The sequence below is a fragment of the Anabrus simplex genome, chromosome 3 (genome assembly GCF_040414725.1).
Source record: "Anabrus simplex isolate iqAnaSimp1 chromosome 3, ASM4041472v1, whole genome shotgun sequence".
Classification (NCBI taxonomy): Eukaryota; Metazoa; Arthropoda; class Insecta; order Orthoptera; family Tettigoniidae; genus Anabrus; species Anabrus simplex.
Genome location: NC_090267.1, coordinates 328,773,066 through 328,788,473, shown reverse-complemented (window position 1 = coordinate 328,788,473; position 15,408 = coordinate 328,773,066). Strand labels below are relative to the sequence as shown.

The window sequence follows — 15,408 nt, the reverse complement described above, 5'->3', positions numbered from 1 at the left end:
GGAAATGGGGGACTTCTCTGCCAATCCAACCATTTGGAAAGTGTGTGTAGAGTGTATTGCGTACCTCACGAAGGTAGTGAGGCGGAGCCCCATTTTCCATAAAAAGGACACGCCATCCAGTCTGTTATTTGATATCTTCAATTTGAGGGAAAACAAACTGTTCAAGCATGTCAAGGTAAATTAGGCCTGTAATTGTTTTTTCAGCAAAAAAGAAAGGTCCAATAACTTGGTCGTGAAGTAACCCGCACCACACATTGAGTTTGGGAGAATCGTGAACATACTCGTAGATTTTGTCAGGCTGTTGCGGATCCTCATATCAGACAATTGTGACGTTTCACTCAACCATTTATACAAAACGTTAGTTCGTCAGTAAAACACACCCTCTTTAGAAAAGTTGGATTTTCATCAATTTCATTTAACATAAAAACAGCAAATTAAGTACGCTGAGGGTGATCAGTAGGTTTTATTTCCTGTTTTAACTGAAGTTTATATGCATGAAGTCGTAGCCGTTAGTGCAGTACATTTTGAATTGTTGTTTGAGGAATTTGCAGTGCGAGACTTCGTTGAGCAATTGATTTCTTTGGGCTCCGAACACACGATTGGAGGATACATTCAACATTTTCCTCTGTTCTTGGTCGGCCTGTCTGACCTTTTATCGCCACGTTCCCTGTTTCTCTAAACTGATTAAACTGTCGAGTAATAGCTTTGTTATCAGGTGCAGTTTCGCCTGGATAAGTTCTCCAAAAGAGCCGCTATACACTGACAATTGACTTTGACTCTACAAACCAAATAATGCACTTTACTTTCTGTTGAATGGTCAACATCGTACTGGGGCGGCGATCACTGGCTGGCTTTCACCCGGCGAACCTTGACGACTGCACAGCTAGTTCGCGCATATCAAGGTCACGCTAATGCATTAAACAAAACTTGCACTTACCAATTACCATACAGTGAAAGAATCACTCATTTAACATACAAGGTTTCGATGTTATAATTTTTTTAAATCAAGTCATTATTTTTAGATGATCCTGTATTGTATCCTTCAATAACCGAGGGGAGGCAGTCTTTTCAGTCTTCATGAGTCTTATCATTTACATCGCCTGTCTCATCACTAATTGACCAGAAAGCAATATTGTGTTGCTCACGGAACCTTTCAAGCCGACCGTTACTAGCAATGAAATCTACAACCCCAATTTGCTTGGTGATTTCTAAAGCCTTTTCTTTTATTACATGTCCACCGATGCTTTTTGACCTAGCACTAGCATAAAGCTTTTCCTGCTGCTGCTTCTTCATGCAATGATTCACATTTGAATTACAATAACTTAAAACATTGTCTTTCGATTTTAAAATAAAATAAATCAGAGTTCTGCTACATTTGAATTTTTCCACTAACTATTGTTTCGATAGTCCACTCGCACGTTCGTGAATGACTTTAATCCTTTACTCTAACAATAGTACTCTTCTCATCTTACTGGACATTTTTCAAAACTTCACACTATGTTACAAAATTTGAAACTGTTAAGTGCTGGATCCTTAGTTGATGACTTCACAGTGGTCAAGGTCCGTCACAGTGCACCATCGCCCTTTCGTCTTAGACTTGCTGCCCCTCAGAATTTCCTCAGCCACATTCCTACAGGATTAGCGGACAGTATGAACAATATGAACAGTTATTAACGTCAGATTTAATTTGGGCAAAATAGAGACTGTCATATCATCATAATCATAGAATCCGTCCAGCATGCCGGGTAGGGTGCTGTGGTGTTGTTGAGTCTTCACCATCGTTGTCTGTCCAGAAATGCCTTCTCTCTCACCACTGACTCCCAATTCTCTCCTCTTCTCTCCCCATCCTCTCTTAGCTGGTGTAGCCATCTCTATCTAGATCTTCCCACTGGCCTTCTTCCTTCAACCCTTCTTTCTAGGCATGCATGTAGTGTTCCTGTGCCAAGCATTCGCTTTACATGTCCATAACATATTAGCCTTAAAGTCCTTAGCTTCTCTTCTATTGAGTCCATTTCCATTCTGATGCCATCGTTCCGTACATGGTCCTTGCATGTTTTTCAGAGGGAAGTTCATAGAAACATTTCGCATGCTTGCAGTTTACTAACTTCTCTCTCTTTCAGTGTACATGTTTCTAAACTGTATATGAGAATGGGCTCAAAGTATGACTTATACAAAGTCATCTTGGTTCTCATGGGTACTTGTTTCCCAAAAGTAGACGTCTTACTAGGTTGTAGAAGTTAGAACTGCTAACCACTCCGTTAACTATTTCTTTATTTGCAGTACCTCTGCTGAAACTCATACTCCTGAAGTATTTTAATATCTGTACACATTGATTGTTTTCACCTGCAAGGCTTATGTGGCAGGCAGTATCTTTCCTAGTCATTTTCAGTGCAACAGTTTTTGTTGTGGTAACTGTTTGAACTTGGCTACCCATACATCCTACCTAGTTTTTACCTCTACCTCTGTCACTCATCAGATGGCTACATCACCAGCAAACACCAGTGTGTGTAGTTCTCTATCTCATTCTCTTTTTAAGAATACTGTCCTTAACAGCAATGGTGAGAATGCACTCCATTGTTGGATACCCTGTGTGGTATTAAACCATTCTGAATGGCCATCTGTAACATGCACACAGCTGCTACACGTGTAGTACAGCATCTGGATCTTGCCTATGATATATTCAGGCACTTCCATTTCTGAGGCTTTTCCATATGACTGATCTAGGCACCCTATCTTATGCCTGGGTCTAAAAATACAACAATTAGGTCTTCCCCTCTCTCCCAGTACTGTTCCATTAACATCCTTAGGGTGAAGATCAGGTCTGTTGTTCTGTTGGTTTTGAATCCATGCTGTTCTTCTTCCAGGACAGGTTCTGTCACTGCTCGCAGTCAAATTTCTATAATTTTTCTATTTTCAGACCCTGGGAGAGAAGTGTGATATCCCTAAAGTTGGCACACTTTCTTCTGCATCCTTTTTAAATAAAAGGATACTAATATGTTTTATCCAGTCCTCTGGAACCCGGTTTTACACCATATTGCTCTCAAAAGTTCTGTATAGCTACTGCAGTCCAGTATACCTCCTGCTTAATAGAGACTGTATATAGTAAATTTTAATTCAATCTGTTATAAATACGGTCTTTTAAAAGGAGTAAAAAGTAAGAAAACGGTAGTTCAAGGCTGGTCCTTAAATAGGAAAAATTGTTCTTTTGGAATTATAAAATTGCTCTATAAAAAAATCCATCTGCCAGGCTGAGTGGCTCAGACGGTTAAGGTGCTGGCCTTCTAATCCCAACTTGGCAGGTTCGATCCTGGCTCAGTCCGGGGGTATTTGAAGGTGCTCAAATACGACAGCCTCATGTCGGTAGATTTACTGGCACGTAAAAGAACTCCTGTGGGACTAAATTCTGGCACCTCGGCGTCTCTGAAGACCATAAAAAGTAGTCATTCAGACGTAAAGCAAATAACATTATTTATTATTAAAAAATTCATCACAAGAGATGGTCTCTTAATAGGAGTGGTCTCTCAGACAGGTTTTACTGTATGGCTAGAACAAGGAACAGAAACTTGTTATTGACTACATCGCTTCAAACAGAGAAACAGGAAAATATACATTAGGCTCATTGTTATGAAATAAATAGTGTATTAGTACAAAAAGTAGAAATGGACCTAAAGGGCTGTGTTATACTCCATGATGAATATAGAAATCAGGTGATCTTCCTACCACTTCAGCAGATTGTTTTCAGGAAAGCAACAAGAATTATAAGCTGTTAATTCCTAATTCATAGTCATTGAATTTTGAAATTAAATCTGAATGGGGGATGCAATCAGATGCCTTGCTAAGATCACACAGTGTGACTTAACCAACATTATTTTCTGAAGTAAAAAATACATTTTGTTACAGAAATTCTATAGCTTAGACAGTTCATGTAGCCTTCACAATATGTAAATTGGTTACTACAAAGAAGGATGTTTAACTAAAGTTAAGCAACTAGCTATTATCTGTTGTCACTATGTACTCTTGAATTTTACCAGCTGTAGGGATAACTGATGATACTCTGACTTGGCGCATCCCAGGTGGCAGATAATGGGATCCTCACCAGCTTCCTGGCAAATTTGGGTGAAATAAAATAGCCCTCGTGGACCAAACTCTCTCCATAAATTCATCATTCACCAAATCATACTTCATTAATAACCTTTCCAGATCACATCTGAAATTGTAAACCCTAACCATGCGAAGACACCGTTCAGATACGGTGGGGTGTCACATAGAAGATCAAGGCCAATTGGAGTGCCTGGAAGCCCAACAGACAACATACAGACATATCAGATTAAGAAAAAACTCAAATTCAGCAAACCAGGAAGATTTTCATTTTTTGCAACATTAAATATAAATTTGTTAGTGAAAGTTGGTGAATTAAAACACCTAATAGATGTAATGGATCGGCATAAGATACTAATGACAACTCTTCAGGAATTGTACAATACAGATCAGGACCCTTACAATGAGGAGGATATCGCCTTTACAAAGGAGCCCCAGGAGAAAGGGTGATGAAAAATGTTCCTCAATTCGGAGTAGGATTCGTGGTTCATAATAGCATATTAGATTTAATTGAGGATTGTTCATCAAAGTCTCCGAGAATAGCAATTAAAACTATTACAGTAGAGAACAAGACCTACACAATGATAAATGTCCATGCTCCAATGAATTACAAAAATGCAAAAGAAAAGGAAGAAACCGAAGACTTTTGGGGAGAACTCGACCACTTGATATCAAACATCCCTAATACACACATTAAAATATTTCTTGAGGACTTCAGTGTGAAAATAGGACAAGAAAGAAATTTCATACAGTGGTAGGACAGTGCCCAGCTCATAAATTAACAAACAAGAATGGTCAAAGATTAATTGTACTTTGTATAGATCAGGGATCAATTTTGGAAAATAAGATTTAAAAGACCACACAACCTAATGACTTGGAAGTGCCCTAACGTTAAATTGGGTGAGTTCCAGATAGACCATATAGCCATGGACAAGAATTATCATAAAGAAATTTGTCCATGGGGTAGACATCAATTCAGATCACTACAACTCAAAAATTAAAATCAAGTTAGCACCAAATAAGAAACACATTCCATCCAAATCCGATAGGAGGAAGACTTATGACCCAAATTATTTAATAAATAACAGTTTTTGAGAGATCCAAAACTTCTTTAGCGGCAAATTGGGAACGACAATTAATAAACTGAAAACCATAGCTGAAGAAATGTCTTCCGTTAAAAGAAGAAAGAAACATGCATAGTGGAATGCAGAGTGTGGTATAGCGATTCAAAAAAGGGCACAAGTCATGGTTAAATGATCAACAAAAGAGAACAGAAAAAATCCCAAGAAGAATTGACTAACGCTAGAAGACAAACAGCCAAAGAAATTAGGATTATGACTATTAAGGTTAGCTGATGGCCTGTCTGCCCCTTTCAGCGTAGGAGTGAAACAGCTTATTGATGATGATGATGATCTTGATGATGATGATGATGATGCATTCGTTTCGACAGACTGAAAAACCTCACAATTATAGATCTAAAAGGGAAGTACACACATCATGACAGAGGTTTAAAGTTGAAGATGTGTCACAAGTTGGCAGGCAGGATAAATCTTGATATCACATAACCTAACAATATAGTTATTACAAGATATTAGAATCATTCCGTATTGACGGTTTTCACTTTACAAAGGTGAAAAATTGAGTGTATCCTCCTAATTCAATACATCATATATTCCATCATTAGACGGAGTAGTCAAATTAAAACATGTTTCGGCTTGTTTGAGCCATCTTCAGTGAAAAAAAGGGGGGGGGGTTGAAATAATTTACGTAGTACAAGCTAAAAAATGCCAAAAACATAATGAAGGAACAAATGAAAAAACAAGAGAGCCCTAGATGGAAATAAAATTAGCACAGTGTACAATATTTGCATCATGTAGAGCAAAAAAACAACTCACTGCGATAAAAATTCAGTGAAACAGGGGTTATACTAAACATAATTGAAACTAAAAACTGTGTTAACCTAAGAAGAAAAAGAAATGAAAACAAATGATACAGATGGAAATGAACAATAAGTACACATAGTGAGGTTGCGGACCTCTTAGTTTACAAAATATTGGTTATGTAACAGTACAAAAACAAGGAGGAAATCACTGACGAAAAATTCAGGCAGAAAATCTATCTTTGTAGAAACCCATCACATCGAATTGGTTAGGAGGGGAGAGGGGAGGGAAAAGGTTGAGAATTAGGATGATACACTCAATTTTTCACCTTTTTTAAACTAACAATATAGATCGCTCATGGGAGATTGTATGCTCGGCTTTCTGGTAGAGTAAAACTGAATGTCAAAATTGATGTGCAGGCAGCCTAAATAGCATCATATTGAAATGTGTGCTCATGGTAGTTGTGGCCAGATGATTATTATTTAAATAACAATGCATCCATTTCACATGCATTATTGAAAGGACGTGCGTGTTTTTATATTGGCAACAAAAATTCCAGTCCAGATAACCTAGAAATGAGGATTAATGAGGGCTGGATAAACAAGGTTCTTTTGTATCTAATTGTATCAGAAGGTGTCTGACACTACAGAAGAAAATGAATATATATTTGAAACTGTGAACATTTATAGTACTGGAATCGGTGTAGGCCTATATGCCTATGGTTACTATTTTGAAGGGTATTATAGAATCTGCGACTTAACTAAAGTTCGTTCTTTCTTTCTTTTTTTGTCAAATTGACAAAGTTTTTGCTTGTGTCAATTTGTGATATTGCTGCTGCAGTTAAAACAGTTAACAAAACCAACCTAACTAATTGCTAATTGAAAATAGTGATATATATAAGTGTAAGCTCATTCATGGCTGAGAAGAATGTGAAGTAGAAGAATTGAGATTGTTGAGGAGAGCCAGTCTAATTGAAAGCAGCATGTACGAAGATGTAGAGATTGTATGTGTTCTCTTGTGTTTTCATGTTCATCCTTATCTCCTCCTCCTCCTCCTCCTCCTCCTCCTCCTCCTCCTCCTCCTCCTCCTCCTCCTCCTCCTCCTCCTCCTCCTCCTCCTCCTCCTCCTCCTCCTCCTCCTCCTCCTCCTCCTCCTCCTCCTCCTCCTCCTCCTCCTCCTCCTCCTCCTCCTCCTCCTCCTCCTCCTCCTCCTCCTCCTCCTCCTCCTCCTCCTCCTCCTCCTCCTCCTCCTCCTCCTCCTCCTCCTCCTCCTCCTCCTCCTCCTCCTCCTCCTCCTCCTCCTCCTCCTCCTCCTCCTCCTCCTCCTCCTCCTCCTCCTCCTCCTCCTCCTCCTCCTCCTCCTCCTCCTCCTCCTCCTCCTCCTCCTCCTCCTCCTCCTCCTCCTCCTCCTCCTCCTCCTCCTCCTCCTCCTCCTCCTCCTCCTCCTCCTCCTCCTCCTCCTCCTCCTCCTCCTCCTCCTCCTCCTCCTCCTCCTCCTCCTCCTCCTCCTCCTCCTCCTCCTCCTCCTCCTCCTCCTCCTCCTCCTCCTCCTCCTCCTCCTCCTCCTCCTCCTCCTCCTCCTCCTCCTCCTCCTCCTCCTCCTCCTCCTCCTCCTCCTCCTCCTCCTCCTCCTCCTCCTCCTCCTCCTCCTCCTCCTCCTCCTCCTCCTCCTCCTCCTCCTCCTCCTCCTCCTCCTCCTCCTCCTCCTCCTCCTCCTCCTCCTCCTCCTCCTCCTCCTCCTCCTCCTCCTCCTCCTCCTCCTCCTCCTCCTCCTCCTCCTCCTCCTCCTCCTCCTCCTCCTCCTCCTCCTCCTCCTCCTCCTCCTCCTCCTCCTCCTCCTCCTCCTCCTCCTCGATTCGATTAGATCAGGTGTAAAGTCAGGATTGCTTCAAGAGTTCCTGCAATTCTTCTGAAGCCAAATTGATCTTCTCCCAATTCAGCTTCAACCTGTCTTTCCATTCTTTTGTAAAGAATATGTGTTAAAATTTTTCAGGCATGAGATACTAAACTAATAGTGCAGTAGTTTTCACACTTGTCAGCACCAGCTTTCTTGGGAATAGGTATAACAACATTCTGCCAAAAATCGGATGGCACTTCTCCTGTCTCATACATCTTACACACTAAATGGAATAACCTTGCCATGCTGGTTTCTCCTAAGGCAGTCAGTAATTCAGAGGAAATGTCATCAATTCCAGGTGCCTTGTTCCTATTTAGGTCGCTCACAGCTCTGTCAAACTCTGACTGCAAAATTGGGTCTCCCATTTCATCAGCATCAACAGCCTCTTCTTGTTCCAGAACCAAATCATCTACATCTTTACCTTGATACAACCGTTTGATATGTTCTTGCCATCTTTCTGCTTTGTCTTCTTTCCCTAGAAGTGGCTTTCCATCTGAGCTCTTAATATTCATCCACCTAGATTTCCTTTCTCCAAAGGTTTCCTTGATTTTCCTGTATGCAACATCTACCTTTCCTAGGACCATACAACCTTCAGCATCCTTGCACTTCTCCTTCAGCCATTCTTCCTTAGCTGCCTTGCACTTGCTATCCACTTGATTCTTTAATCGCCTGTATTCTTTTCTGCCCTCTTCTTTTCCAGCATTCTTGTATGTTTGTCTTTCATCAATCCGGTCTAGTATATCTTGAGTTATCCACTGATTCTTAGTTAATCTTTTCTTTCTTCCTAATATTTCTTCAGCAGCCCTACTGACTTCATTTTTCATGACTATTCACTCTTCCTCTATTGTGTTTCATTCAGCCTCTTCATTTAGTCCTTGTGCAACATATTCCTTGAAAAAATCCCTCACACTCTTTTCTTTCAACTTGCCTAGATCCCATCTCCTTGCATTCCTTCCTTTCTTCAATTTCTTCAACTTCAGATGACATTTCATGACCAACAAGTTGTTGTCTGAGTCCACATCTGCTCCTGGAAAAGTTTTGCAATCCAACACATGGTTTCTGAATCTCTGCCTAATCATAATGAAGTGTACTTGATATCCTCCAGTGTCTCCAGGTCTCGTCCATGTATACAGCCATAGTTTGTGGTGTTTGGCAAGGACTAAATTATGATCAGTTCAGAATTCACCCAGCCGATTTCCGCTTTCATTCCTTTGTCCCAATCCAATTTCTCCTACTGTATTACCTTCTCTTTCTTGGCCTACCACTGCATTCCAGTCTCCCATCACAATTAGATTCTCGTCACCTTTTACATATTGTATTAAATCTTCTATATCTTCGTATATTCTTTTGATTTCCTTATCATCTGCTGAACTAGTAGGCATATAGACCTGCACTATTGTGGTGGGCATTGGTTTAATACTATCTTGATGACAATAATTCTTTCACTATGCTGGTCGTAGTAGCTCACCCGCTGCCCTATTTTCTTATTCATTATTAATCCAACTCATGCATTTCCCCCTGTTTGATTTTGTGTTGATAATTCTGTAGTAGCCTGACCAAAAGTCCTGTTCTTCCTGCCAGCGTACTTCACTTATACCAACTACATCTAACTTTAGTCTATCCATTATCTCCCATTTCACAGTGGAATATGACTTGATTTATAACTTGTTTGTTCAATTTCTTTACTTACAATTGAAATATGAAATTTAATTTTTTTTTAATTCATTGAAATTATATTCTGTTTGTCCAAAATGGAATTATTCTTTACATCCTGTGATAATTCTATTTCTAACGATGGTCTCACCAAGCTCGATAGCTGCAGTCACTTAAGTGCGGCCAGTATCTAGTAATCGGGAGATAGTAGGTTCGAATCCCACTGTCGGCAGCCCTGAAGATGGTTTTCCTTGGTTTTCCATTTTCACACCAGTCAAATGCTGGGGCTGTTCCTTAATTAAGGCCACGGACGCTTCCTTCCCACTCCTAGCCCCTTTGTATCCCATCATCGCCCTAATACTATCTGTGGCGGTGCAACGTAAAGCAGCTTGCAAAAAAAAAAAAAAAAAAAAAAAAAAAACCAATGGGCTCATTATATATTGATAGTGATTGTGTCGACATGTATTCAAAGCTACTAGAGCTTTTTTCTTTTCACTTTTCTTGTCCTCCCTTCCTTGGTCAACTCTTCTTCAGAAGATGCAAACCTCTTTCCGATTCTTCTGCTTTACATACTGCTATTTCTTTTCTGCTATAGCATAATTATTCTCTTTGGCATCTTGAGTACTCTTCTTCCATTTGTATGATATAGCTGAAGGCCTTCATGATAAGCCCTTTAGCTCTAAATACCAGTTCATTATTCCTGTTTCAGGGATTTGGTGGCAAATTTGGTGTCCAGAGCGACAGAGTTGATAAATCAGCCCATGACTTTAATGAGCAACCCGAGAGGGTTGGAACAAATTATGAGAAACCAAAACCTGACATTGGTAAGTCTGGTGTACTTAATGTTGTTTGACAATAGACTATGAAGAATGAATTTATCAGACAATTAGTTGCCTCTCCTTCCTCTAAGATAAAGTGTGCCACAAATAGATTTAGTTAGTTATTATGCTATTTTGGGACCCAGTATGTTTGTTGGGAAGTTTATTCTTTATTTTTGTCTTCATTAGGAGAAGTGAAGCCATCAAACTTACGGGCCAAGTTTGAGAATCTAGCTAAACAAGGTGAAGAGGAAGCAAGGCGTAAAGCTGAAGAGGAGCGTGAGAAGAGAAGAAAAAGAGAGATGCAAGAAGAGAAAGAAGCAAGAGAACGAGAAGAAAGGAGGATTCAGGAACTGAAACATCTTGAGGAAAGAGTAAGTAACAGTTTATAAACCAAATATTTTATATGGTAAATTGAAGGTGATATAAAGTTGGGGGACAATCATTGGATCTGCAATTCATGTGTAGATTCACCTTGGGGCACAAATATATAGACTGCAATTTTTGTGGTGCACTCGCCATCAAAAGTGAGAGATATTTAATAGATGCCATTTTAACTTCTAAACATATTTCAAGCCTCTCATTTTGAAGATTTCATACTTTGTTGTGTCGTTAAGACTCAAACCTCTCCCACTGATCAGTAACCTTGGGTATCCAAAAAGTATTATTATTGTTGTGTCATTATTTCTGATGAGGCCTGCTAAGGACCACATGCCAGTTTGAATTCAGTTCTTCATACTTTGTTGTTTTCTCTTCCGTTCCTTCCAGTATTATTTCATCCTTTCATTATGCTGTTTCTTTCTGTCCTCGGATCACTTCGCATCAGATTTCTTGTTCAATCATCCTTGGAATCCTTCCATACTTACTACTCTCTTTCTAAACATCTCTCTGTGCATAGTTTCTTCTTTTCTTATATATATTTCTTTCTAAATCTTTTTTTACTTCTTGAATCCAGCTAGTTGTTGCCTTTTTGTCCCAAAGGTACTTGAAAATACTTTTTGTTAATCTGGAATCATCCATTCTATAAAGTCCAAAAAATTGCAATCTCCTTTTCTTATGGTTTCTATTATGTTTTCCATGTTTCTGTATATTTCATCATTAGATCTTAATTTCCATACTTCTGTTGTTTTCACCAGGCGTAAGATTTTTCTCATGATTCTCCTTTTTACTACCTCGAGTTTATCTAATCTATAGTATACTACCAGGTATTCACTTGCATGTAGGCATTCCGCGTTCACCACTGTAGTGTAGTGCCTTTTTTTAAAGATTTTTAGATAGACACTTTTTGTTGTAAAAATTCTTTGTGATGCATTCACTTGCATATAGGCATTCCAGTTTCACCACTGTAGTGTAGTGCCTTATTTTAAGATTTTTAGATAGACACGTTTTGTTATAAAAATTCTTTGTGATACCATATGCTCTTTCCATCTTGTATACCCTTTCTTCTACTGCAGATTTGTCTAAACCATTTTCTTGAATTATTTCTCCCAGATATTTGAATTTCAGTACTCTTTCCACTGGACCAATATCTGTTGCCGAAAATTTTGGAGTGTTCTAGATGTTTGTAGTAAATTTTGTTTTTTCTACGGAGATTCTCAAACCTGTCTTGTTGACTATTTCTTCCAAGAGATTGATTTGTGTTGTTGCACTTGTTAGGTTTTCTGACAATATAGCACAATCGTCTGCAAATGCTAGGTATTTTATTTCAGTGCTTTTTTTTTTTTCTCTCCCAATTTATTGGCAAAATGTTATGTTCTTTAAGCTTTACATTCCAAATTCTTACAATTTTCTCTAGAACACAGTTGAATAGAAGGAGTGACAAACCGTCACCTCACCGTACCCTGGTTTAGGTTTTGATATCTCACCCATAAATTTCACCTTTGAAATTGTGTCGGTAAGTGTTCCACATATTAAGTTTGCCAATTTAGTTTTCACTTCAAATTCACGAATTGTTTTATTTATGGTTTTTCTATCAACCGAGTTTGTCCTTTGAAGTCAATACCCTGTAGCAAATTATGGATTTTAAGTTAAATATTTGTTCTGAACAAGATCTACCTTTTCTAAACCAGCTTGATACTCGCCCAGTTGCTTGTCAAGTGATGTTTCTACTCTATTCAGCAATATTTTTGAGAATACTTTGTGTGCAATTTGGGAGAGATGCCTCTATAGTTATCAACCTTTTGTTTGCCACCTTTTTTATGCATAGGGTGCATTAGAGCAACTTTCCATTCTTCTAGAATCCTCTCTGTTCTCCAAATATCTTTAAAGATTAACTGCAGCTCTTCAATAATTTTTGATTGAGACCATTTCAAAAGTTAGCTGTTATGGAGTCTTCTCCACTAGCTTTATTATTTTTCTGATTGTTAATTACTTCTTTAATTTCTTCAGCTGTAGGTGGTATATCTTCTTCCAGATTTTCAGTTGTTTGAGAGAATTCCAACTTACGGTCAGGTTCAGGGCAGTTTAAAAGTTGACCAAAGTGCTTCGCAAGTATTTCACAATTCTCAGCATTGCTTAGGCCAAGTCTACCATTTTCATCTTTGAAGCATATGCTAGGCTCTAGATACCCCTGTAATTGATTCTTAAAAGTTTGCTAGAAGTTTAGAGAGTTATTTTTAACAAAGCTGTCGTGCAGGTCAATAAGTTGTGATTTTTCCAAAGATCTTTTAACTCCCCTTATTATTCTAGCAGTGTCTTTCCTTTGCTGTTTGAATTGGTCATAGTGCTCAGTCTTTCCAGATGATTTCCACTTTTTCCATTGTTTTATTCTCTCTTGTAATGCATCTTCACATATTTGATTCCACCAAGGTTTCTTTTTAGGTTTGACTGGCCCAAATGTTTTCTGGTCTGCATAGATAAATCTGGCCACTGCCCATGATGAGACTTTGTTTTCTTCCTGAAATATTTCCAATATTTCTTGTGTAATTTGAAGTCTATTTTTGTTATATTTGTTTATTTTCCCTATTCTGTGATTTCTGTTGGGTAAGAATTGTAGTGTGATTTTAGACAAGTAGTGATCGGAATCAAATTCTCTGCTTCTTACTACCTTGACATTGACAATTTCTTTCATGTTTCTTATGGATGTAGTTACATGATCCAGTTGAAATTCTAGTAATGGATTTGGAGAAATTCATGTTTTAGCTTTTCTTGGCAATTTCTTGAAGAAAGTTGACATTTACTTCAGTTGGAAGTTTTACAGATAGTAATTAATCTCATTCCATTGATGTTTGTTCTTTGGTGTGCAGCATATTCTCCCACTAATTGGTCCATGAATTCTCTCTCTTCATACTTGGGCATTGAAATCTCCTAGTAATATCACCACATTTGATTTTGGAATTTTAGATAATTCATCATTCAGGAGTGTCCAGAATTCTTCTACTTTATTTGGGTTCTTTCTGTTGTCTTCATTTATTGGTGCATGACAGTTATTAAAAATTAATAAAAGTAATTTTTTTTTTCAGTTCATTTTTAAAAGAGAGATCCTTTCTTAATGGGATTTGAATTCAATTACTTTGTCTAATAATCTTTTATGGACTTAAAAGGTTGTTCCCAAGAGTGGCATTCCTTTCATAATTTTAATCGCAGGTTTACCTTTAAAGTTCGATAATCTTTCATTTCCATCATATTCTCATTCAAAAATCTTGTCTCTTGTACTGCTAAAATTTGAATTTTGTTTCTGTCTGAAAGTAGTTATGATTCCTTCTGTTTACCAACCTTAACCTAGCCCTTTCCTGTCCCATCGTCGCCATAAGACCTATCAGTGTCGGTGCAACGTAAAGCAACTTGTAACAATTAAAGTTTACCAACCTTCAACAAAGAATTTACATTCAGAGTGCCCACAAAAAAACTTCTGTTTAGACCTAAGTCTGGACGGATTCCAAGGATGCTCCGACTCATCCTTATTGCAGAGATTGGGGCTCCCCAGAACCCTAGGTCCTGATCCATTGCATAACGCAATGTTGGATTTCTCTTCCGAACTGCTTCCTGGGGTAGTGCTTTCTTTCAGCGGCTTTTCCATTCTGCAATTGAAATTGTGTGTTTCAAGGGTAGGAATAACATTCTAAAGTAAGATCAGATTCTTAGTCTGAAATGATTCTTTTTTCGTGGTTGACTTCACTAGGTTCTTCCATCTTCTCAGCCGTTGAGAAATAAGAGTTTCTTCTGTCTTTGAGACCGTTGACGGTTTTTCTCTTGACCTCAGTTGATCCGCAGATGCTTATTTGGCATTGCCTTACTCACACCTGCCCTGCATTTCTACATATGGGACGCGCCATGTCGGGTTGAGGTCCCCCACCCCAGTGTCTTATGCAGGGTTACATTTAGCCCCTTCTCAATTCAGAGCCAAACTCCCACACAAGTTAACGAGGCACAGTATTATTATTACCGTATTTCTCTGAATATAAAACGACCCTGAATGCAAGATGACCTCTCTTTTTCCTTCAAAAACTTAAATCAGGCTTAAAAAGTGCTTTGTGAAATCATAATTTTATTGTAACAAATTTCAAGTTTAATTTCAATAAAACACAAGTATGATGCAAATCCTACCTACTTCCCTTTTTCATTAGAGGTATCTGATACTGCCTTTGAAAATTCAGGGAATTCCTCTTTGTGAGCCCACATTCGTATCTCATCTCGTGTTATAGCTATTCTGATCTTGTGTTTTTTGTGCACGTACCTCACAATTTCATGTTTGACTTCTTTAAAGCTTTCTTGTTGTGGGCCACTGAATGCCTTTCTTGTACAGCATGCATTTTTAGAGTATCTTTGTCTTCACGCCAACGCTGAACATTGGTTTTAATCATGCTGTATTTTCTTGAGGCTGCACAATTATTCTTGATTTTTACATGTTTAATAACCATTAACATAAAATTGTCATCATAATATTGAAGAGGACTCATTGAAAATTTGCTGGCAATACCTGTTCCGCATGTCTCTACAATAGACAATCCATCACGAAAACATTCCTGCTGTCTATAAAACTGTTAATTTTAGTAAGCATGAGGTACAACCGGCTGTCACTAGACGCGCGTCTTGCTTGCTGGCTTCAGTGGCTAGCGATGTAT

General features: G+C 38.7%; 1 protein-coding gene across 3 annotated transcripts in view; it reads left to right on the top strand.

Annotated features, from left to right (window-relative positions):
- The window catches only part of Cortactin (cortactin), a 148,963-nt gene that overhangs the window by 89,242 nt on the left and 44,313 nt on the right, over nt 1–15,408 (top strand). For all 3 annotated transcript variants that reach the window (XM_067143170.2, XM_068226694.1, XM_068226695.1), the window contains 2 exons: nt 10,237–10,351; nt 10,535–10,719. In XM_067143170.2, the coding sequence (XP_066999271.2) occupies nt 10,237–10,351; nt 10,535–10,719 (300 nt within the window). The remainder of the gene's footprint in view (nt 1–10,236; nt 10,352–10,534; nt 10,720–15,408) is intronic.